Source organism: Colletotrichum acutatum (assembly GCF_030867785.1).
Source record: "Colletotrichum acutatum strain CBS 112980 chromosome Unknown BDZ83scaffold_33, whole genome shotgun sequence".
In the NCBI taxonomy this organism is placed as follows: domain Eukaryota; kingdom Fungi; phylum Ascomycota; class Sordariomycetes; order Glomerellales; family Glomerellaceae; genus Colletotrichum; species Colletotrichum acutatum.
The window spans coordinates 36,610-59,856 of NW_026849027.1; the positions used below are offsets into that span (position 1 = coordinate 36,610).

The following is a 23,247-nucleotide window of genomic DNA, read 5'->3' on the forward strand; positions in this document are numbered from 1 at the left end:
CCGGAAAGGAGAGGGGGAGGGGCAATGGGCAGCGCTGATTACCCCGCCATTGAAGCCCCTCCATCGCTACCTTACTTTAAGATCGGGTATTATGCTTTCCACGTTATCGTATGCCCCAACATGAAGGGAATTGAAGATGCGCCGAGTCACCTACACAAGTTTATGAGTTTATATTGTGTTTTGAATCTCCTACTTCTATGCATCTCTCTTTTCAAAATGCACTTGTTTGGTATCATTTACTCATATATATATGTATCCGCATTCGACTCAGATGATTGACTCGCCACCAGCTTCACCGCTAGCTGCAGCGCTATCTTCATCCTCATCGTCGTCCAGGTCGTGGATGGGGTAGGACAGAATGGCGGCAACACTGCCCAGCATGTCCAGCCGCTTGCCGCTCTCGTGGTCACTGCTGAGAATCCTGACATCGCCGCCATCCGCCTTAACCTTGTCCACCATGGCCACGTACTTTTTCCTTGTTGGAATATCCGAACTGCGGAATAGCGAGTTATTCATGATGAGGACGCCGCCACCAGGGCCAATGGCACCTTCGTTGACCGCTTTTGCCACGGACGTTGTTCCGTACCACGCCCTTCCGTCCTCTAACCGGAGTCGTTCGAAGAACTGATCCATCAATTTTGTCTCCTTGGTGAACTTGAAGTCCTTGAGCTTGTTGCCCATCTCAGGGCTCTTGAGAACCTCGTTGAGACTGTGCACGTGGCCCGAATTTGTGTGAATGACGACCGCCTCCCTAGCGACCCCCGACAGCTTCTTGTCTGATTTGTCCCTCCCCTCGTCCGCAATGTACTTTTTGAAATCGGCCGCGGTGAACCCAGGACTGGCGAGGAGCAGGGGTCTCGGGGTATCAAAGTTGACGGTTCGGAGAAGAGCGGTCAGCGTCTTTTCATAGAAGCGGGTCATGCCCTGTGAGGTTTCGGTTGCGGCGCTTCGCTTTTTGGGTATGACGCTTTCGATTCGTTGCTTGACGACGGTGCGGAATTGGCTGATGAGGCAGATGTTGGCGATGCCCTCCTGCATGACGACGGCAGCCATAGCGCCATCTTTGTCGTCCGACAGGCTCTCTGATAATGTGTCTTTGGCGACCGAGTCCCAGCCCTGCGGCTTGCTTAACGTGAAGGGGCGAGAGACCTCGAGGTCAAGCGTATGGTATTGACCCAGACTGACGTAGGCATTTTCCGACTTGACGACGCCGCTGACCTGAAGCTGGCCGACAATGGGGTCGAAGAATGTGCTCTTGACTTGGATCGCAAGGACGGTGTGGACTCGTTCAGAAATCGTGCTGCCGGTTTTGGTTTCGGCGACGACTTTCCTCACGGCATGCGCCATGACGAGGTCGCCGGGTGTGATGAGGTTGTAGGCATGCCACTATTATGCTGTTAGTCGGACTGGTTTGGTGTGTTGTGAATAGCATCTCGTCGCAAGACGTCGCAGCGTTGGGCGCATCAGGCGACGGGATAGAGTGGGTTCGTGGACTTGCCATATCCTCAGAATCTTCGGGCAAAAGGGTTACTGCATCCTCGGCAATATTTTGCGACGGCTTGGTCGGAACAAGCTTCATTTTCTAGGAGGGTGTGCTATTGAAGCACGCGAGGAAGGGGACAAGAAAGTGCTAGGTTCGTGTTGGAAAGAAAATGAAGTTGCGACGATGACGAAGATCGAGAATGTTTGAAAATATCTGGACGCAGATTGGCAGATTGAATTACCTCTGGGCTCTACCTTAGGTAGCTGCTGGGGAACGGAATGCACTGCGCATCATTTTAGGCCGTCACTGCACTGTATCTCCGAAAGTGACGGCAGAAGTGCTGGGCTGAGGTGCCCGGTGGCGGGGTTGAGGTACCTTAAGGTAAGGTAGGTACGTATCTTGGATTCCATGTTTCTTTCTCTTATCGTTATCGCTATCTATCGGAGACAGGTCCGATAACGATTCTCGTCTTAGGTCCTCCCATTCCAGTTCTCAGAGCCTCTCAGGGATTCAGATGATCAAGGTTCTCCAAGTGCTCAAGAAAATCTACCTCAGCCATGCCCACGTGAAAGGCCGAAAGGGGGAGCACAATTGGGTTTGGGTCTTCCCTCCATGATCCTAGAAGTCGAGAGACCCTCAGCTCCAGGCCGGTGTTCAAGGTTCCCTCTCATTGTGCAATTGGGACACTGGATGAATCCCCGACGCCTCAGAAGGGTCGGAGATGCTACTTGACTTGCCTCGCTACCAGGTGCTTGCTTCGTATCACGACCGAGGTCAAGATCCTTTCCGAAGTAGACACGAGTCATCTGAAGTCATTTATTTCAGCAAATTGCCCTGAAAATCACTCATACCTTAGTTGCCATTTATGAATACAGGCACGTAAGCCCTTTGGTCCCTCTCAAGGGTATCAACCAAAACCCCCGTGCGGTGCGTGCTCATCGCCCGGCTTACCTACGCAGTAGGCGAGTTAGGTCGAGTTCAGGCACAATTGGGTGAGTGTAGATCGACGTCATAGGTCTCGTCATCGTTTTGATACCCTGCCATTGCTCAAAGTACCCTTGCCTTATCCGTACTCAACATACGTAGTAATACCTAGCATATTCATTTCCTCGGCGCATCCATGGAGCATAGTTTGCCGGCGCGCACAATTGAATGGCGGGGAGGTTTATGGGGAAGCGATGAGGAGTGCGCAAATGTGTCCAATACTCATTTCTTACTATGAACTGCAAACCAGACAGTCTAAACTTTCCAACAAAACGCCATGTTTGGAGTCTGGATGGATTTGATCTTGGCTAGCTAGTTGTTGGCCTTAGCAGAGTTGAGTGTCTCCTCAAGGCTAGGTACGTTTAGAGCCCAACTAAACCACGGTCAGCTGCAGCTGCTAGAGTGCCATATTCAAAGGCTGCTGAGAGGGCTGCGGCATTCTGCATTCACAATACAGCCTTGACTCTTCTGGAGGGTGGTTCTACTGTGCCCCTGGTTATCGAGGAACGAGCACGCATCAAAAAGCTGGCTGGTGGCGATCGTCCAGTGTCGCCATCAGCAAGCAGGCGATCCAGTTCCAAGTTCCAGCCTGGTGTCAGTGCTCCAAGCCTCCAATGTGATTTTGTGTGTGTGTCGTCTTGGGTTTCGCCTTGCCTTGTGCTACCTCATGGGACAGAATGAGTGATTGAGGCTTCCATGTCTTCGATTTCCCTCGTAATCGTTTCTTATATCTGACGCCAACCTGCTGTTTTCGGCGCACTTTCCTCCACTACCTTACCTCGCTTAGGTACCTTGCGGTCCCACTCTCTATGCCTTCCTCTTTCCACGTTTCTCTTCCATTTCGATCATTTCCCTGCTCATCCTTTCCGTCGGCTTCCATCTTCGAGACAAATACTCTTGCAAGTCTTCATTGCGCACTCTGCAGGGAGGAACAAACCATCGTCAGCGTACCTTAGACATCGTCATCTCCGCTCCGAGTATTAACTGCGCGCAAACCCAATCGCCAATTGCCTCGTGCCTCGGCTCCGTATCCATTACTCCAGACTCTATTTTTCGCTTTTAGATCTGGCCAGGGTACACACGATACGGTCAGATCTGGGCCAGTCTCATCTGTCCCGACTCATTGCGCCAGAAAAAGAAACGCGACGTTTCTGCGTTCCTGTTCCCCCACACTCTGCCCTCTTCGAAGCGGGTGCATCCTGGACAGTTGCAAGGGAAGCTGTGCGGATCCAGCCGAGAATCGACGGAGACATGCAACTTTGTCTTTCTTGATTACTTTCCTGCGTACTGCGTATTCTTCCGAGTACAGATACGTTGCAGACATAACCATAACCTTACGGTCAAATTACCAAGCCAATCCGAATCGCCCGCATACGGCAACTAGCAGGTTCTGGAATTGCTTACCGGGCAACACCAGCTATACCTTACCTAGCTGTTCATCAAAGAAAGGGTGGAAACGCGGGCTGCGTGGGTGCCTTGCTTTAGCATACGGAATACGCGGACTGGACGAATCCGAACCCGCGTAATACGTACCCAGTCTCCCAACCACCAGAAAACACCACCACCGACCGCGTTTGACCAACGACGGCCGAGCAAGCGGGCGCCGGTTCCCTTTGGGAGAAAACCTCGCGCCGCGCCCAGCGCAAAGTCCGCTTCTTCTCGTTTCCACAGAAATTTCGTATCGGGAACGACGGGAATCCAGTAGAGCGATATACCCAGTAGACAGGCCCGACCGTCCAATTCACGGCCACCCGCGGCGACGGGCAATATCGGCCGTCTGCGAATTCCGGCCTCCCCGTTGGACCGTCAAATCATCCGCCCACCGTCGTCACACTGCTCCAATCCCATTCGTGAAGCTCGGGTGTCTCGGATCATTCGTATTACTACATCTTGAATCACTCAACCACCTACCGACGACCACCACACCTCGAATTCAGGCCCACGACCTACTCAGCTTACCCGCGCTTACCTCTCGCGCCCACAAACGGCCCAAGTGCCTGCAACTCTGTACGCGGCTGTCCTCCTCGTCGGCGTTCGCATAATGGGAAATGTCGACCCCTACGTCTTCTGCCATAAAATCCATGGACGCTGGCCGTCGCGAAGATGGCCAGGCACCACCACCACTGCCGCCCCCGGCACCCGTTTCTGAACCTCGTCTCTTGACCCCCCTCAGTCGTGAAGGCTCCTCGACTGCCCAGAAGTCACCTGGCGGTTCAGAGTCTCAAGGTACGTAAAGATATGCGGATCTGTCACGCACTGGGCCCTTAGTTCTCCAAGATTGAGACCGGGGACCGTCATTGACCCTGTGTAGCGCATACGGTGGATGCTAATCGTTGTATAGGCAGCAGTTTTCCGACCTTTGCCAAGAAGACACCTACGAAGCTCGTCCGGAGTACAACGCCGAATGCAAAGGACGGCAAGGCCGACAAGCCCTCGCCAGTCGCCGTCCAATCTCCTGCCGCAATTGACCCGCTATCTCATGTTCGTCGCCGCCGTTGGCATGGCTGTAGGATAGCCTTTGGTTGCTAATTTTCCACAGCACATTCTGATGCGAACCAACACTGGCCATACTGTTCCTCCTCAGCTTCGCAAACGCCCCGATAGTCCTACTCAGGTTCCAGAGCAGCCAACGAAGCTTCCTGCGCATGCATTCGATGCCACCAAGGACAAAAAGTCCGCACTCTTGAGTCCCCTCATTCATGCTAGTGGTACTAACCTAGTGTAGAAAAGGGCCATCATTTCTAAGTCGATTGAGTATGCGAGGAGGACGAAGACGCGAAGACGACGAGGACTCTGTCTTCAGCGATCACCGAATAGATGGGACCAATGCCCAGGCCTTTGGTTCAGTCATTGGGTCCGGATACATACCCCATCACAAAGAACCCCCACGGTATATCCGGGTCAAGGCACACAGCAAGAAGATCCGCGAGTTCAATCGCATGTTTCTTGCTCAGGAGCTGTTCGTTCCACAATCCGACTCGAAAGACGACACGAATACGACAGCAACAGCATCAATCGACACTCGACGATCGAATACAAGCGGAGCTATTTGGGCAACGGAATTCAGCACCGATGGCAAGTATTTTGCTGCTGCGGGAAAAGACCAAGTTGTGAGAGTATGGGCTGTGATAACGACGCATGAGGAACGGCGTCGTCACGAAGAGGAGGAAAACGCAAACGGGGCCAGTGGAGAAAGGTTGAGTGCACCTGTCTTTCGAAGCAAGCCGATTCACGAGTTCCGAGGGCATACCGGCGAAGTACTAGACCTCAGTTGGAGCAAGAACAACTTTCTGTTGTCGTCGTCGATGGATAAGACTGTTCGTCTATGGCACATCAGCCGGAAAGAATGTCTCTGCACGTTCAAACACAAGGACTTTGTCACGTCAATAGCGTTCCATCCTACTGACGACCGGTTTTTCCTTGCGGGGTCCCTCGACTCGACACTGCGTCTCTGGAGTATTCCGGACAAAGCTGTAGCTTACTCTACCCAATTGTCTGATCTCATCACGGCTGTGGCGTTTTCGCCTGACGGGAAGACTGCAATAGCTGGAGGGCTCTCTGGCATGTGCATGTTCCACGACACGGAGGGCCTCAAACAGAACTCTCAGTTGCATGTGCGATCATCGAGAGGCAAGAATGCCAAGGGCAGCAAGATTACTGGTATCAAGACGATGGTCATTGACGACGAAGTTAAGGTTTTGATCACATCCAACGACTCAAGAGTACGCATCTATAATTTGCGCGACAAGAGCCTGGATTCCAAGTTCAAGGGCTACGAAAATACTTGCAGTCAAATTCACGCCGACTTCAGCGACAACGGACAGTGGATAGTGTCTGGCAGCGAAGACAAGAGAACGTATATCTGGTCTGTGCATTCCGCAGAATCAGACAAGGAGAAGCCTTGCGAATACTTTGATGCCCACTCAGATCGAGTTTCAACAGCAATATTCGCTCCGACCAAATCGCGCCAGCTCCTTGGTGGCTCGGGAGATCCTCTTTACGACCTCTGTAACCCTCCCCCAGTCACTCTGATGAGTCTCGAGGAGTCCATTGCCAGCCAAGCAGGTAACTCGGACGACGAAAAGCCTCAGATCAAGCAGCAGAAGATCAAAAGGCCGGAAGAATCGCCCGCTTACATCGAGAAGTCGAAACACTTTGATGGGCAAATTCTTGTCACCACGGACCAATCTGGGGGCATCAAGGTCTTCCGCCAGGACTGTGCATACATCAAACGCCGCCATGAGAACTGGGAAACGGGTTCAACTTTCTCCCGCCGCATGGGAGGAAGCATTGTTGGACGCAGCGGAAGTGTAGCAACGCGCACAAGTGTCGGTAGCCAATCGCGCTCACGCCGGGGCTCGGTTTCCCGCCTGGCAGCCCCTGGTGGTGCTCAGCTGAGCTCCGATATCAATACGTGGCGGCATGGAATCGAAAGTGGGCGCCCGAGCTCCATGATCATTACAGCATCTCAAAGCCCCCGGTCTCTATCGCCTAACAAGACGTCACGGACGCCAATTAACAACAGTGCCTCCAACCTGGCATCAGAAGCGCGAAAACAACCATACAGTGGATCATCACCACCGGCACGTCCGCAACTCCCAGCTAGTCCCACATCGAGCCGGGCTTCCCGCGATCGGGCTCCGTCCATTCCTCCGACCCCGAGTTTCTCTTTCCTATCCGCCGATGACGACGAAAGCGACGAGCTTCGACTTGATCCTGCGGGCGCCAGCTATTCTTTCTGGAATCTCAATCGATGGCGTGGGATCTCATCCTTGCGATCGTCGGTGTCGTTCAGTAACGTGAATACATCGCAATCGCAGGTTGGCCAAGGGCGAAATAGCATGAGCACAGCAGACACGATGCAAACGTCGGCTAGTAATGGAACCAAAGCCTCCCGCCGCAAGAGCTTAGGTGCGGGCATATACGACTTGGCCGTGCAAGAAGAGCACAAAGGCACAACGAAGAGCATTGAGGCTGCTGCTGATAAAGCTGAGGTAGATGAACATTTACTACAGCCAGATAATTCGCGAGTTGGGAATCGTCTTCGGAACTCGGTTGTCAGCCGTCTAAGCTCCGAGTATACCAGCGAAGATGGCGAACAAATGACTTGTCAAAAATGTGCGAGCAAGGATTTCAAACCGAAGAGAGTTGGTGGCAGACAACGTCTGATCTGCGTCAAGTGTGGTAAGCTTGCCGATGACGGCAGGTAGGAACGAACAGGCAGAGACATGCGCGGAGTTCTGTCTGAGGACAGAAGTTTCTTGGGGTTTGAATTCAATTTTACATTTTCTTTTCGACAGCGATGGATTTGACCGCTTAGGTACGATACGACGAGGCGCATCTATCATGATCAAGAACAACAGATACCCCACACAACAACGGCTGCAAAGAAATGATCGAGGACGACGGCATATATCTCCATTTCTTGTATTATTATTTTCATACATACAGACCAAAGAGTCAAAGGATATCGGTTGGGCAGCATTTTCTGGGTGGTCAAATAAAGCAACAAAGCGGCGCAAATGAGGAATCAGGGGCATGAAAAGTTTGGAGAATTAATACAATGAAACAATTTTGATGTTTTTCTGCCACGCTACGGCCAAAAATTCAACCCGTCCTCCGACTCCCATGTGCATAGCGGCGCGACAGCCGCAGTGTGATACTCTGCTTGAAATGATGAGAAACGCGACGGCGGCAATCACCCCCTCAAGGACATTTTCCAGTCCGACCTCGGGCCCGTATTGCCGCCGAGGGTGTAGCCGCCAGAGACAGTGGAACCATCATCAGGCTTGACGTTCTTCTCGGCGGCTGCGGCAGCTTCCTTCTTCTTCCTCTCGGCCTCGGCCTTCTGTGCAGCCGCCTCGGCGGCTTTCTTCTTGGCCAGCCCACCCAGCTCCTGGACGGTGGTCTGCAGGCTCCTGGGATCGGCGCCGCGGATGACGCTCCGTCCGCCGTTGTAGGGCTGACCGTTTTCAAAGAACATGAAGGTCGGCATCGCCGTCACGCCATAGCGTCGGGCGATATCTTGGGCGGAGTCGACGTTTACTTTTACAAACACGAGGGAGCCTGGCTGGCCGTGAGTGTTTGAGAGGGATTCGTATATCGGTTTGATGGCGTGGCATGGGCCGCACCAGTCTGCGTAGAAATCGGCAACGAGGTATGTGTTTGATGAGAGGAGGTTTGTGAACTCTGTGAGCGTTGTGGCGTGGAGGACGACCATTTTGGCGGCTAAGAGATGTGAGTTTTTGGTGTTGCGGAATGAGATAATAGTTGGATGTCGCTGTGTATAGTAGAGTAATTGAGATGAAGTCGTCGGCAGATCCGTGGTGTTTTCTCTTCGTTCTCACGCGGTTATTATATAGTGGGGATGCGGCAGCCTGGCTTATGAGAAAGGCTCACTTGAACTTGCCAGAGTGAGGGCGCGGGTGAGAACAAGAGTGAGTGTAAGTGTGAGTGTGAGTGTGAATGAGTGTGAGTGAGGGCATTCGTCAGCGACGGCAGTGATCTCGTCAGCTTCTCTTTCCAGCGGTAAGTGTGGGGTCGGCGACCGAGGAACCTTCCAGGTGCTCCGGAGCACAGTCGAGGGAACACTAAATCTTGGTCATTGGCTGCGCCCCGCGCTGTCCTCTTCAACTAAAACACTCGAAAACTCCACACCCGTCGCTGCAAGCAATGGAAGTTGTCACTATCACATCTCTTACGCCTTACGCACACTACTTTACACCTGGCACGTTGCCAATTGGATCGACCTTTGGGTTCTCCTAGGGCGGCCTGCTGCATGTACTCCAGATCGCTGTCCCATCTGTCTAGCAATGCAGGCCGCCGGATCGGTGTCTTCTGCATGGTTCCCGAGTCACTGGATCCTCATGACTTGCTGTTTTCTCCAACTGACGTTTCGTTATCATTGCTGACCACTCCAACAGTCAAAGGGCTTTAATGCATGTGAGCAATTTCTATGGGTATAGTTCCTGTTATCAGAATGCTGAAAACATTCTTCATCTTGTTTCTTGCGCTTCGTTGCTATCTAACCCATCGTTCTTACTCAACACCACCGTACCTTATGGTCTCGCCATGCTCCATATGCTACCTTCGACCTCCCTGTCATTAAAGCTTCAGACTTCATGAGTTCTGACATTTTGACGCTCTTTTGCGCGAGGTTACTTCGCCTTAGTGCGGACCCTTCCGGGGTAAAGGGCACCAAGTTCTACCGTCTTACACCTCTTCCACCAGCAAGCGTTCACAGTGTCGGGTCAAGTTGAAACTCGTGTCTTGGCATTCCGTGTATATGTGAGGGGAACTCACGATCTCGCGAAACGCTGGCTGGCCATCGTCGAGTGACGGCAACACACGATCCCTAAAGGACTACCAACACCCTCGGCTCTCAGAATAGAATGTTTGTCTGCCCTCGGCGGCTCTTTTGGACAAAGTGTCTAGGATCATCGAGCCCATTAACCAACAACCCCTCACTCACCCTTTGACGTTGCGTCAGATGACCCCATCAGGTGTCTTGCAAAGTCACAATCCCCCCAGCCCTCAAAGCGCCCGTCGCCCCCTTACTCCCAACTCGATCCACGGCTCTCGCCGCCCCTCCAAGTTGGTCTTTCACACCTTCACGGCCGTGACCGGCGCCTAGTTCAGCGCGAAAGGCTCAGGGGACAGGTACCATGTTTCTCTCCAGGGATGTCGGGGATATCTCATGTGGTGTCGGCCATCTTGGGTCTAGTCTTGTCCTGACCCTGCCGACTCTCTGACCTTATCGAGTTGATCTTGCCCTAGAAGACCAGGCTGCCTCCAGAAAGCTCGAAGCGCCTTGGGCTGACAGCCAACCCTCATTCAGGAACAAGTAAGATGCGTACATTCTAGCCTGATATGGCCCCCACCCTCCTCTGTTCGACGTTGAGTTGAGCCTCAGGGGTATGAACTCTCCTTGTCGTGATATTTTGGGATCGCCAGGAACCATTCTTGCATAGCACTGAGCGCTAGCCATGAGCGTCTCGCCGGACGAGGAACTGGCATCGATTGGTGTTAGCCTGTGGCTGGCTTCCCTTGGCTCACCTTCGAAGCAACTACAAGGTATTGTATCTCAAGTCTCGGGAGCGGTATGTTTCACGTCGAGTGAAAGGGTCGCCCAGGTGGCGATGTTGACAAGAGGGCCGTTGGATAGGCCGCGGTCTCGATGAAGTTGGCGTCTATGAGTCGTACCAAGCTCATTCGCAAGCTCAATGATCGATGGACATGTTCAAACTCGCTGAAGGCCGGGTGAATCTCATCTAGTATTCACTTGAGAAGTAGAATATAAGACATGTTCCCGTGTTTCTCAAGTGAGGACTCGTAGATAGCAAGCATTTCCTTTTTCTTGAACCAACCCCCAAGCTCCAATATAGTCTTTAGATACAACCTCTTCCAAAATGGCCATTTACCAGGCCCTCAACTTTGGCTTCGAGCTTGAGCTATCTCTCAATAGCAGCAAGAAGCACAAAAATTGGCTATCCATGGCCCAAGACACCAGCAGTCGCTTGGCCAAGAAAGGTGTCAGCAATCATGTCAAGGAAAAGGTGGATGGGAACTACCGCAAATGGTCCATTGTCCAGGAGATCACGATCCCTCAGAATCCTGCCAAGAACAACTGTCAGTATATCAAGCCACGCAACAAATGCTGAATTCTGATGCTGAGCCGACTCAGGGGCACTTGAGCTAGTTTCTCCCGTCTTTAGCCTCGAGTCCCAGTGGTTGTCCGATGCAGACAACATCTTTTCTGCTGTCCAGAAGCACTCGTCCGTTCAGATGCTTCCCCAGTGCAGCACTCACGTACACGTCAGCCAGGCAGATCAGGAGTTCTCGTCTTTCCAACTGGCCTCTTTGGGCAAGGCAATCATGACATATGAAGCTTGCTTCGATGCCCTCGTACCGAAGGACAGAGCTGCCGCCTACTGGTGCCAGAGCAACCGCCGGAACCCGGTGCTATCTCGTTGCCAGACCCTCGAAGACTGTCTCGACACTCTCGATATTGCGGCTCAACGAGGGACTACTGCCGTCGTTGAAGCGATGTGCCTCTTTCCGGCATCCAGTGCGTATGGAAGAGCACATGGGAGAAAGAGAGATTTCGTTCACGGCAAAGTCTACAAGTGGAACTTTGCCCGCTTGCTAGGGCACGACAGCAGCCGCACTATTGAGTTTCGACAGCCTTCGGGCAGTACTTGTATGGAAGATGCCATTGGCTGGGTTCTGTTGACACTGACGTTCGTTGCTGGTGCAACTGGAGGCGGCAACTGTATCGGCTCGTTAGAGAGTGGCGGTGATGACCGGTTGGAATTTTGGCAGCTTTTGTGTCATGGCGCTAGGGTTCTTGGACTTGATCCCTTTCTACTTGATGTCTTGAGCGGATTCATCGGTCGTGCAGCAGCTTGATCGAGTGTACGCCGTCGATCACATAAGAACTCACGCTTTCTTACTGTCCCTCAAGTTGGCTGATTTCACCTCCCGCTTGGTCGTTTGGTTCCTGGAACATTGTGAGTAGCTAGTGAGGTATCTTGTATTGTTCAGCTACTTTGGCTCTCAATCATGTCAAACGCTGGTTGTGATGATGGAAGTCTCAACTGTTGCCAAATGGACGTAGCATTGGTCCCAGCGTTCCGGCAGCCACTTCCGGCCCGGAAGACTTCCCTCCGCCGATGCTCTCCTTCAGGCCAGTACACCGTACAACGTGATGTACATTGGGCGCTATTCTCATCTCGGTTTCGAAAATCAATCGCATTGCAACCTCATATTCTCTATTTAATCTATTCGGGACGCCGTTCCCTCGATGAGTTTGGTCAAATATAGCCTTTACCACCGCCGCCTGCAGAACACATTGCATGACTCCCGGAGCTCTCAGGGCAGGAGCCAAAGATGGACCATAAGGAGAGGAGCAGCTAGTTCCGTCATTGCCCTTCAGCTGACAGGTTTTTGGAATTGAATGCAACGTGAGTAAAAGCCTCTTTGATCCTCCTTGAGTATATAACCATACACACTTGGCATCCACTTCAGTCGTTCGCCAAGCTGTCAACAAATCTTGTTGCAACCACCAAAGACTTAGTTCGCGTTCGTTTTTACTCTTTCCAGATGAACTTGATACCTGTCGTGGCCACCGGCCTATCAGCAGTCTTGCTCGCTAGTCCCGTGGTAGCGCAGACTACAGCACCAGCTTGGGGACAATGTAAGTCATGATAGACTCACCTGGTTATGCTGGAGTCAGATCTAACGCGGTCACAGGTGGCGGCAGTGGCTGGACTGGAGCTACAAGCTGCACTAGCGGCTATACCTGCTCAGTTCTTAAGTTGGTCTATCATCACAACAATCCAAACCATCCACTGACTGTTAAGACAGCCCCTACTACTCCCAATGTATTCCAGGATCCAGCACTCCCACAACCTCATCCAGCAGACCTGTTTCAAGCTCCACTACCCCTATCTCAACAGGCACTAATACCCGCACGACTTCTCGCGCAACTACCACTCTTGTGACCGTGACCACCACGGCTGCAGGTGGCGGCGGCTCTGTTCCTACAACTCTCGTCTCTGGATGGTCCTGGATTCGCGCCGTGGCCTCGCCTAACTTCCACAGCTACCTCCAGGCCAAGCCCACTGGCACGCCCAGCAAAGCCTACCTCGATTCACCCAGCAGCGCGGGTCAGTTCAAAGTAGAGGACGGCCAACTCGTTCATCTGACTGGATCATCGCCGCTTTACCTCAATGTCGAGAACCCGACAGACAAGACGCAGAGAAAGCTAGAGACGTGGTTTAGTGCAAGCAAAGGCACATATGGAACTTTTGCCTTCCAGGGCGATACGCTAACGTGGAGCACACCCGACATTAGCAGACCCAATGTGGCTGCATGGCTTGTTTGCGAGAATCAGGAGGTGTTCATTAACACGGGGGCATACTTGTATCAGACGCCCGTTGGTTGTTCTGACCAGACTGTGAGTGAAACCCTCGACTCTTGCAAGATAGTGCTAGGAAACTAATCAGAATTAGATTCATTCCTACGGAGGTTCGACCGCAGACCTCTAGTATTACCAAGATATGTCTATCAAGTAGAAAGCTTGATCATTCAAATTCATTATCCCCCGTGTAGTGCCTCAACAAGCCACACCACAACTACTCCATGCTCTCTTCCATCCCCCTCTTGTCCCCGGGGTTTTTCATCACCATGGTAGTCTCCAAGGTGAACTTGTGCGGTCCCACATAGCTCTGTGAGTTGCTTCCATCTGCGAGTGTTGTGTCCTTGAAGTACGACTCGTCGAGGTGTATTCCGCCCAGCAACAAAGCATGACTAGTAAAAGCCCACCAAACACTGAAATGCATCCCTGTCCCCATCGGTTCCAGACTCCATGTGATAGAGTTGATGTCAGTGCAGACCACCTTGTCGACCGTTGGCACTTTAGGGCCAGTGTCCGTGTTGATGGTGCAGTTAGCAAAGTCGGCCCCAGGGGTGGGCTGGACGGAAAATATCACACTGTTTCGGTTTGCGTTAGCAATGAGTTTTGTAATGACATGTCCCTCGCCGTCCCGTAGTCTGGCTTACAAGTTTCTTGTACTTGGTGGAAGACTTCCCGCGAAGAACCTGTCCACTTCGAAGACTGCTGCAGTACGTGCGGAGTGTTTAGCCGGAGTAGAAGGGGCACAAAGTGCCAAGTGGCAGAGAAGAGCCAGACTTGCAAGATACCGCATGTTGAAGAGAACGAGATGATCTAGTGGTATGGATTAATTTCGACTCATCTCTCTCGGGAATTTTGGTTGAAATAGCGAGGAATCGTCCTTATTTATGCCGAAGACGCTCGGTCTCGACCCCTTGTCTCTAGTCACACTGAGCAAAATTCGACAATCCCGATAACCTCAAAGGATTACCCGAATATTCAGCCGCTTTTGGATACTCGAATGAGGCTCTAAAAAAAAAATCCATCTCGTACCCAGAATCCAATATAATACCTGAAATAGACACTTCCTTGTGACAAACGGGTCATACCTAGAGAAGCAAACATCGACCATGCTACGTTATACGAGAGAACTGAGGGCTTTGTGTAACAAAGCATACGACTTTTGATTCCTACCAATCGGCTCCTCATCCGTGTGAGCGCCCAAGCCATGCAGATTTCTTCAATTCCAAGTGTAGCAGCAACATGAACACGCAAAAAGTCATCTATCATGAACAAACAAAGTTGGTATCCCATTAACTTTTGACTAACCATCCGTCTAAACGCTAATCGTACGGAAAACACTGAACTCGTCACCGGTAGCCATCAAGCTGCCAGTGATCTGGGGATGCCAGTGGAGCTCCTTGACGTTGGACAAGTAGTGGACGAACAACAGCTGAGGCGGCACGTCCTTGACGCCGCCGGTATCCTTGCTCTCTTCGTCGTCCAGCTCGACAGCCAGGTCCCACAGGGTGACGGTGTTGTCGCCCGCCGCAACAGCAATGATACTGTCGTCTGTGGGGTGCCACTCGATACTCGTGACCTGCTCCTTGTGGTAGTTGAAGCTGGCAATCGGCGAGGGCTTGTCGGCAGCAGAGGTAGAGCTCTGCTTCCACTGGCGCAGATCCCAGACGGCGAATTCGCCGTCATCGGCGCCAGACGCAAGCAGATGCGTCGTGAGGGGTGACCACGACATGACGTTGACATCGTGGTTGCTGACCTGCATTGAAAGCGCGGGCTTTCTGCTCTTGCTACGGACGTCCCAAACGCGGATTGTGCCGTCGCTTGAGGCGGATGAGAAGACAGACTGTTCCGAGGGACTCCATTGAATTTCCTCAACGCTGCTGGTGTGACCCTGGAATGGCCGGGTGTCGGTGACGAAACCACCGCCGTCGGTGCGAGTTGTGACGTAAATGAGACCATCGTTGTCACCAGTGAGGAGCTTTCCACTGGGAACAAGGGGGGACCAGTCAAGAGCATAACCCTCTGCTTTGTGGGCGCGAATGGTCGACACTGGCTTGTTTTGCTGTGCGGAGATGACGGTGCCCGGGTTATCGAAGGAGTAGATGTGAGGAGTAATGTCGTGAATGAAGATGTTGGATGACTCGGTCATGGTGGCTGTGAGAGTGGTAGGAGGTCTGGAAGCATCTTGCGAGGGGATCTGGTGGGCGCGGATTCGGTTCGTAGTCGAGTTCAGGGGGATCGCCTTGTGCTCAAGAATGGGCTCGGCGTCCTCATCGCCATCTTCGTCGTCGTCATCAGAGTCCTCGTCGTCCTTCTCCGTACGGCTCAGACCGCTGAATTTCATAACCATCAGCTGGTTCTCGCCAGCCCTGGCGTTCTCTGCTTGTGTACCAGCCACGGTGTACATGGTGGCGGGGTAGACCTTGCGGTTGTCACCAAGGCTGTCGCGGAGGATATCGAAAGACAGACAGGGCCATGGCGTGCTCAGGTTATGCAGCATCTCGTAGGTAGACACGTCGGGCGCGAGTGTCTGTCCCGCTTCAAGCTTGTTTCGTCCGACGATGAAAGTGCCCTGGTCGACGGCAGCTAAACCGGTCAGCTAAGTTCTGAGTCGCGGGACCGTTGCGATCATACCTTCCTTCTCCTCAGCCTCCCTCTCTGCGTCAGGGCGTCCGTCAACACCGGCCTCCATAATTTCGTCCTCCTCGAACTCATCCTCGAATTCGTCCTCGAACTCGCCCATGTCGGGGGCCTTCTCGTCAATCTCCATACCCTCAGGGCGATCACCACCCTTGAGGGGGGCGTCCCCCATTTCGACATCAGCAGAGCGTTTCGACATGATTCTTGGCCGTCTTCAGAAAATAAATGGGAAGTGGTGGTCGGGATTCTGCTCTTCTCGAGGCCGGACTGCGACCTGCAAAATCCTAGTGCTGCAGAAAAAAAAATTAAGGCCCCGCGATTTGTGGCGGAAACGGTACCCCGCGTGGCGGTGTTCTACCGTAGAATGGATCAGTTGCAGGGGCCGTTTAAGTGTGGCTTCACTCGAAATCAGAAGCACGTGACCTCGTACGTCCGTCGCGTCACCCGCCATTCCACAGCTTCCAGGCGCATCCCCGTCCCGTCGGTGTTGATTGCCCCGCCAGGTCGAATGAGACCTTGAACACCAGACGAATTCAGGCTTAATTGTCGTTCGCACTCCGACCTGGCGATTTGCGCCAACGTCGTTCCCCTCGAAGATGCTTCCTAGAGGATCACCGGCTCAATGGCGCCGCAGCAGAACACCTTCGCTGTCATTCCAGACGCCCCCGGGCGCGTCGGTGGCCCCGCGAACAGGCCGCCGATGACATCGAAGCAGGCTCAGAAGCTATACAAGCAGGCGAACAAGGAACCGAAACGATCTAAGGCCGAACAACGGAAATGGGAGAAGGAGAAACAAGAGGAGATTCGCAAGGAGCTAGAAAAGGAGCGCGCGGCAGTCAAGGCCAAGGCAGCGAGAGAACGAAAAAAGGCCAAGGAAGAGGAGGCCCGAGAGAACAGGCGAAGGGCTGGGCAGCCTCTATTTGACTGTCGACCAAGTCAAGACACGATCGCGCGTTTCGTACGAGGAAATGGTACGCACAAGAAGAGAGATTCGTCTGGAGAACCGATACCAAAACCCGAGACTGCCTCTGCCGCCTTGGCCGATATCGAGCCGGATACCTTAGCGTCAACCGCGGCTTCCAAGCCTCCTCTTCAAATTGAGTCATCAGAAGAGACCAAACCCTCAATTGCCTCCATGGCACCACCTCCTCGTCCCACACAGATAACAAAGTCGGCCATGTCACCTGCTCAAGGCGCAACTACGAGTGAAAGACAACCTTCGGCTGAAGGAGTCGCGCCGAAACCAACAGACAAAGATGCTCTCACACGACAGCTCCTGAAGCCGCTATTCACGGCGCCAGAAAAGGCACCAGCATTAATGGCTTCCATGGGACCTCCTCCACGACCTGCTGTGAAGGCCAAATCAAGGCCTTTCATGATGCCGAAAGCGGCATTACCAACCCATCAGCCACCTCGGCACAAGATATTCAAGCAAAAGCCGTCTCCCCAGCCTTCTGTCCAGCTCAAAACAGAGGTCTCACTGCCAAAAGAGTTGTCATACCCGAAGTCTGCACTGCCAAAGTCATCAACGGCGATACCTTCCCCTCCAGTACCATCACAGAAGCCCAGAATAGAGGCTGTAGGAGACAAAGCGCCGACGGACATATCCATACCGACGATTGCACCGTCACCAGGAGTCCAATCGAAACAAATGCTACCGCCACCAAGGCCGTCAATATCGCAGATGCCTCCACCAAGCACACAAGCAATCGTGCAAGATTGTTTTGATGACTTCTTCCCAACAGCCTCACAACTCGCTGTAGAGCTTGAAGAGGATTTCGATGGAGTTCAGAATGCACTGCCTTCACGTCTGAGTGCTCCAATACCAAGCAATGCTCCTGCTCAGGGGTCTGCCGGACCTTTCAGTCGACCCAAGGACACAAGGAGCCTGGCGAATGAAAGAAACTTGCCACCAGAAAAGAGCAAATTCTCGGCCATACAAGACCATGGAAGCAACTTGGGTTCGTGGTATAAACAGCTAGCCAGCCCAGGGACACAAGTCTGTGCAACGCAACCACCAACCTCTATTACGAACAAACCCCAAACCCTACATGGGCTGGCTCCAAAGGAACAGATACAGAAACCACAGCGGCAGAAACATACGATGCCTCGAGCGGTTTTTGGCCCAAAATCGAACACACATGGTGCGATTGCAGCAGCACACAGTACGCCTCTAGTCAAGCGGCATGTTGCTCCGCCACTTCTTGCGCCCAACCGGTTTCCAAATCGTGGCACCCTTCAGGAAATCAGCAGCAACCACCAACCTGCACCAAAACCTCCAGTTGCAAAAGCTTTGCCTGTTCTTGACGACTTTTTCCCCTTGATCTGCACTCAGGACCTGATGATGTCCTCTCAGGAGGTGCTGGATATAGAGTCCCCAGCCAAAGCAATGACACAGTTATCGTCAGGGGGACCGGTAACAAACCCTGCCTCGCCACTCTTCGAGATGGATCTGGGGTCGATAGATTGGGATGATGACTTGGATGATTTTTGATTTGATACATGCATACACGGAAAGGATGACATAAACGGGCACAAGGTTCAGACCGGAGCATCACAGCGCGTCAACGATTAGCAATAGGAAGGCATTATACCCACAAAGACGCAAGAGCATGAGCATGTCGGTTGCTTCATTAGTAGACAAGAATTTTCCTCTTTTCGTTAGTAGCAGCGACCAAACCCAAGAGAGAGGTTACGAACGATGATTACTTCGAGCAACTGAATAATATTATTCACGAGAAGACTCTATACAGGGGATTGTTTGCGCTCCCTGCCGCTAAAACTATGTGCTCGTGTCCTTGATCATGTACAGCGCGTGCCGCTACAAGGAAAATCATCCGCTGAGAGACCTTGTCCCTCTCACTGGACTCCTCGAATATCAAGCCCCTCAATTGAAGGGAGAAAGCAAGCCTATACCGTGACCATGGGAATCTCTGACCGATCATGCGATGCCGTCCCACCCCCAAACGCCGAGCTAATGCCATCCATGTAACCGGATGACGCCAATTCTTATTCGTCTCTTTAAAAGACTTACTTTGCGTCATTCTATGCCGCAGCTCAAAGGTAGATTCCAACCCAGGCTGTCTTGTTCGTAGCCTGTGTCTCGCAACCATCGACTGCACAGGTGAGTTTGCTTTCATCGTCGCGCCCAAATCCAGTATTCGGGCGCTTAGCTACCGGTTTGCGATTCTCGTAGCAGTCTTCGCAGTAAACCTGGTACAGCATCAGTAAAGTGAGTGGAACGCGTGTGATCTTGATCCTTACATGTCCGCAACCCTTCAAAGCCCAGAAGTGATGTTCGCTTCGCTGGCGCTTGCTGCCCTTCCGCGCAGGTTGCTTCTCATTGACAGGCACGTCAGGGTCGTAAGCCAGCTCTTCGTTGCATGCGGGACATATCACGACCAAATCAGAGGCGGTGTCTCTCGTATATCCGGGTCTAGGGGGAGGTGGAGCTTGGTGGACTGGCTTAGGTGATTCGGCGCGTTGATCAAAAGCACCGTGCTCGTATTGAAGTTGGATATTCCCAAGGGGATTGTTCAGGTCTCCCCCTTGATTGATACGATTGTGCAACATGCCGAGCAGCTGTACCTCGTCCTCAGGACCAGGGAAGAGCCTGAAAGGATACAGATGGCGCCTTAATCCAGCTGCTAGCCCACTGAATGCACTTCCGTTCGGGTTCAACATGAATCCGACCGGCTGTCGACTGCGATCGCGCTGACGAGGGGGGTGTGGAGGCGGCGGTACATGCGTACGCCTTCGCGGAACTTCGGGCGAGTCGTCGGTAAGATCGATGACGGGTGGCGCATTGCCGGCGAGAATGCTACTGTCACTCCGCGAGAAAGACGGCGGGTTCCTGCCTTGAGAATGTTGTCTTCTGGGATTCGTCGGAGGTCGAGGCGCATGTCTCTGGATAGGGCTGTCGGGTTCGTTGGTTAAGTCGATGACATCAGCAGGGCCGTTTTGGTTGTTTTGAGGTCTCCTCTCGTTTCTCCCCTGTTCGAAGTACAGCTCCAGGTCCACAAGAACATCGCCTGAGCCATTGTGACGGGCCGCGCCGCCATCACGTTGGCCTCGCATGCCTTCATCTCGGCCACCGGGGGGTGGCATCCTTTGTTCGCGAAGCTGTGGCAACTGATCCATTTCGGCGAGGAGCGCAAGCTCTAGTTCGTCGGCAAGATCGGGAGAGAAAGGGTCCGAGTCGTTAAATAGCGGATCGTGAGGGTCAATCTCGAGTGACATCAAGGACTCTGAATCGGACTCTGAAGGCTGTGATTGTGATTGTGATTCAGACTCGGGGTCCCAGTCCACCTGCGCATCGGCTTCGGAGTCGAATATGCTCGAACGATGATCACCCACGTCGGAGGAGGATTCGGGAATGTAGCCTTGGTAGGCGGCCTCGATGTCGCTATCGTCGTAAATTTCTTGCTCGGGTAAGAGAGACGCTACCGAGGGCGAACTTGGAATAATTGTAGAGAGCCGAGTCGGAGAAGATGCAGTCGATGGAGAAGCTGATATTGAGGGAGAAAGCGGAATCGGAGAGAGCCGAGCCGAAGAAGACGTCGTCGATGGAGAAGATGGTGGAGAAACAGAGCTCATATTATGTTTATCGGGCCAATATGGGTTGGCGCTGGAGAAATAATTAGCTTAAGTCCGGCAGCTCCAGTCAGCAAGTTGCTACGCACAAACCGTCTGTTCCTCGGGTAGGTGTCTTGCGTGCGGGAGGAGAATCGTAGTCGTGAACGTCGGGTCGTGTCGGGAGACGGCAAGTAGAAGTGAATCTCCTACGACGGGCACAAAGGTGAAGCGACCATCCCGTGGAAGCTGTTGGTGTGGTCGAGATGTGGAAGAAGGAAGAAAATCCGAGGGCGCTTCAGAGCACAAGGAAGAGGCGAGGTCCTTGGACTTGCCCGTCGTGGTTGTGGTGTTGTTAGGTTGGTGGCGGTTAAAGGTTAAGTGCGGGTCTAGGCCATTCAGCGGAAAGAGCGACGGATGGTTTGGCGCTTCAGCCTTAGATAAGCTCGCACAGCGCAGGCCCTGCAGGGGGCAATACCGCCGATAAGGCAGGAGCCCCTCTGGACTTTCAGGGTAAGGTGAGGTAATTGCGGCGGAATATTTGCTAAGCGACGGTGCCCTGCATTCCCCATTGTCTCCATGCAAGCACGCAAGGTAGGTAAGGTAGATGGTAATTAAGTCCCTAGGTAGAATGATTATGTCATAGTCCCGAAGAGGGACAGGCACGTCGCGATGCACCTTCGCCTCAGTACAATGTGAAAAAGCAACTGCGCATGATACCTCAAGGCATCTTCAACAGGATTCAGTAAGTCTTCCACTTGACTGATATCGGGATCCCGATGGTGTTTTTTTTCTGTTCCTTCGCGCTTTTCTTACAAGATCAGAGTACTTCATACCTTGTGAGCCCAAGACTTCGGATATCATTTTAGATGAACTCTCCTGTCCTCATTACTTATAATACAAATCGCGAGACATGCATGTCTGCTTATTCCTGCTTGAGTCCAAACACTGAAACAACGCCCTCCTCGTTGACGGAAACCAACTGCTTGGCCCCAACACCCCACTGGACCGACAATGCAGCCACCGACGTTCTGAGGGGCTCTGACCATTTCTTGGAGCTCTTGGTGTACTGTTGGACAGTAATGCCGCCGGCACCCGCGGTTGCCAGGAACTGTCCAGTGTAGTCCCAAGCAAGTGACTGCACTGGCCCCCCGGTCTCTAGTGTCTTGACCTTTGCAGCATCTCCCTCCTTGCGCAAATCGAAGATTGTTACTGAGCTCTGGCCCTTGGCTGTCGCTGCAAGCCAGAAGCCGTTTTCTGAGAAGGTCAGCGCCTCGACAGGCGCGCCGAGTTCGAATGCAGCCGCAACCTCCAACGTCGTTGTCATGAAGAGCTTGATTTCGCCTGTAACGGATCCGGCTGCGAAGAGGTGTCCATCGGGGTGGAAAGCAGAGGATGTGAGGGCTGCGCAGGTTAGTAGGTGTTATAGGAGTACTGGGGGGCTTCGGTAGCTTACCAGAGTCGGCGTAGGCACGGCTGATCTTCTTGAGGGTGTTGAGATCGTACAAGACAATGCTCTTGTCCGAGCCAACGGATGCGAGGAGGTCGCCGGTAGGGTGAAGGCTCAAGGATGTTGCGGGGCCTGCGTGTTCAGAAATTGACGCAACTTCGCTACCACTCTCGAAGACCTTCACTGATCCCTTGCTCGTGGCAAAGATGAGCTTGCTACCAGTCCAAACAGAGTCAACGACCGGCTCGTTGACCGCGACTTGGCGTTCGACCTGGTCTGCCTCAATAGAGTATATCGCAGCATCTCCTGAACGACCACTGATGGCCGCATAGCTTCCTTCGGTGGCCAGCGACGAGGCATTCGAAACCGGTGTTGAAGTGGATGCCACAGTGGTCAACAAGGCGACCTCTTCGGACGTAGCCCAGCCCTCGGGGACCGGACGCTTCTTGCGGCTCTTGGAGAGTCTGTGACTCGTTAGTGAACCATTCTAGAGTTGTCCATGCCTATGCCTTCTGAAGACTGACTCTTGGTGCTTGGCGTTGACTTTGTCAATCCATTCCTCCGGAAGACCTTCGGCCGAATCAATGGCCATAGCATCCCCATTTGTGGCTCCAGCGCTGACGCTGACCTTGGAAAGCGCCTCTCTAGCCTCATCTCGCTCCTTGGACAGACGCGCAATCACTCTGACCGCGGCATCATGTTGGTACAATGCTGTGGCTAGCTCCTCCCGTGTCCTCGCAAGCTGTTCTTTCAGGTTGAATGTCTCGAGAGCGAGCGCATCCCACTCATTCTGGAATGTCGCAAGCAAGGCCGGAATCGAAGTGAGCGTCGGGGGTCGCGGTCGGACAACGTGAGACTGTGTCAAAGGAAGAAGGTCCTCGATCGTCAGGGCTTCGCCAGTGACAGGTTCGGTTCCATTCTCCTCGATGTATTTCTCGATCAATCGTTTCTCGAAGACGGTGCCTAGTTACAGTCAGCATTTTGGGGGTTGACGCGACCAGGCGCAAAATACGTACCAGACTTCTTTGAGGCAACGGGCTCCTGAGGAGCTTCTCCGGAAACTGAGAAAGCAGTCAGCAATTGCGCAAGATACTCCCGAGGATTTAAACCTACTGGCGCACAGCATTGTCTCGAATGTCGCGATATGAGCCGTCTCAAAGTTCGTCCGCGTCAACTTTTCCCTTCCAAAACAAAACTTCAGCC

The 23,247-nt window shown here is 52.9% G+C and overlaps 9 protein-coding genes across 9 annotated transcripts; 4 read left to right on the forward strand and 5 right to left on the reverse strand.

The window, feature by feature from the left end:
- Positions 1-267: 267 nt before the first annotated feature.
- BDZ83DRAFT_718517 (translation factor pelota) lies at positions 268-1,579 on the reverse strand (the record flags this gene model as incomplete). The annotated part of the gene is made up of 2 exons (XM_060512083.1): positions 268-1,386; positions 1,499-1,579. The coding sequence occupies 2 exons, from the start codon at positions 1,577-1,579 to the stop codon at positions 268-270; spliced, it is 1,200 nt and encodes a 399-aa protein (XP_060366353.1).
- Positions 1,580-4,515: 2,936 nt separating this feature from the next.
- Positions 4,516-7,677, forward strand: BDZ83DRAFT_750907 (WD repeat domain-containing protein; the record flags this gene model as incomplete). The annotated part of the gene is made up of 4 exons (XM_060513982.1): positions 4,516-4,693; positions 4,809-4,948; positions 5,007-5,140; positions 5,193-7,677. 4 exons carry the CDS (start codon positions 4,516-4,518, stop codon positions 7,675-7,677), a joined length of 2,937 nt encoding a protein of 978 aa, XP_060366354.1.
- Positions 7,678-8,165: 488 nt separating this feature from the next.
- Positions 8,166-8,687, reverse strand: BDZ83DRAFT_574647 (thioredoxin; the record flags this gene model as incomplete). Its single annotated transcript, XM_060504729.1, has 1 exon — positions 8,166-8,687. One exon carries the CDS (start codon positions 8,685-8,687, stop codon positions 8,166-8,168), a length of 522 nt encoding a protein of 173 aa, XP_060366355.1.
- Positions 8,688-10,567: 1,880 nt separating this feature from the next.
- BDZ83DRAFT_616214 (putative amidoligase enzyme-domain-containing protein) lies at positions 10,568-12,268 on the forward strand. Its single transcript, XM_060507958.1, has 2 exons — positions 10,568-11,095; positions 11,151-12,268. Exons 1-2 carry the CDS (start codon positions 10,876-10,878, stop codon positions 11,873-11,875), a joined length of 945 nt encoding a protein of 314 aa, XP_060366356.1. The 5' UTR covers positions 10,568-10,875; the 3' UTR covers positions 11,876-12,268.
- A 300-nt stretch (positions 12,269-12,568) lies between these two features.
- BDZ83DRAFT_774622 (uncharacterized protein) lies at positions 12,569-13,714 on the forward strand (the record flags this gene model as incomplete). The annotated part of the gene is made up of 4 exons (XM_060515427.1): positions 12,569-12,662; positions 12,719-12,782; positions 12,833-13,424; positions 13,480-13,714. The coding sequence occupies 4 exons, from the start codon at positions 12,569-12,571 to the stop codon at positions 13,513-13,515; spliced, it is 786 nt and encodes a 261-aa protein (XP_060366357.1). The 3' UTR covers positions 13,516-13,714.
- A 983-nt stretch (positions 13,715-14,697) lies between these two features.
- Positions 14,698-16,221, reverse strand: BDZ83DRAFT_574746 (WD domain-containing protein; the record flags this gene model as incomplete). The annotated part of the gene is made up of 2 exons (XM_060504738.1): positions 14,698-15,968; positions 16,017-16,221. 2 exons carry the CDS (start codon positions 16,219-16,221, stop codon positions 14,698-14,700), a joined length of 1,476 nt encoding a protein of 491 aa, XP_060366358.1.
- Positions 16,222-16,644: 423 nt separating this feature from the next.
- On the forward strand, positions 16,645-18,516 carry BDZ83DRAFT_574617 (uncharacterized protein; the record flags this gene model as incomplete). Its single annotated transcript, XM_060504727.1, has 3 exons — positions 16,645-17,808; positions 18,118-18,198; positions 18,358-18,516. The coding sequence occupies 3 exons, from the start codon at positions 16,645-16,647 to the stop codon at positions 18,514-18,516; spliced, it is 1,404 nt and encodes a 467-aa protein (XP_060366359.1).
- A 237-nt stretch (positions 18,517-18,753) lies between these two features.
- Positions 18,754-20,977, reverse strand: BDZ83DRAFT_616221 (uncharacterized protein). The gene is made up of 3 exons (XM_060507959.1): positions 20,705-20,977; positions 19,287-20,649; positions 18,754-19,235 (listed from the first exon to the last, which is right to left on the reverse strand). Exons 2-3 carry the CDS (start codon positions 20,616-20,618, stop codon positions 19,080-19,082), a joined length of 1,488 nt encoding a protein of 495 aa, XP_060366360.1. The 5' UTR covers positions 20,619-20,649; positions 20,705-20,977; the 3' UTR covers positions 18,754-19,079.
- Positions 20,978-21,519: 542 nt separating this feature from the next.
- Positions 21,520-23,170, reverse strand: BDZ83DRAFT_718524 (WD40-repeat-containing domain protein; the record flags this gene model as incomplete). The annotated part of the gene is made up of 5 exons (XM_060512084.1): positions 21,520-21,998; positions 22,051-22,508; positions 22,569-23,007; positions 23,061-23,105; positions 23,158-23,170. The coding sequence occupies 5 exons, from the start codon at positions 23,168-23,170 to the stop codon at positions 21,520-21,522; spliced, it is 1,434 nt and encodes a 477-aa protein (XP_060366361.1).
- Between the last annotated feature and the right edge of the window lie 77 nt (positions 23,171-23,247).

Bases quoted from the DNA above. Each gene is read 5' to 3' on its own strand.
- BDZ83DRAFT_616214 (XM_060507958.1), top strand. From the start codon at position 10,876: ATGGCCATTTACCAGGCCCTCAACTTTGGCTTCGAGCTTGAGCTATCT. The intron at 11,096-11,150 runs GTCAGTATATCA...GAGCCGACTCAG, and splicing joins GAATCCTGCCAAGAACAACT to GGGCACTTGAGCTAGTTTCT.
- BDZ83DRAFT_616221 (XM_060507959.1), bottom strand. From the start codon at position 20,618: ATGAGCTCTGTTTCTCCACCATCTTCTCCATCGACGACGTCTTCTTCG. The intron at 19,236-19,286 runs GTAAGGATCAAG...ATGCTGTACCAG, and splicing joins CTTTGAAGGGTTGCGGACAT to GTTTACTGCGAAGACTGCTA.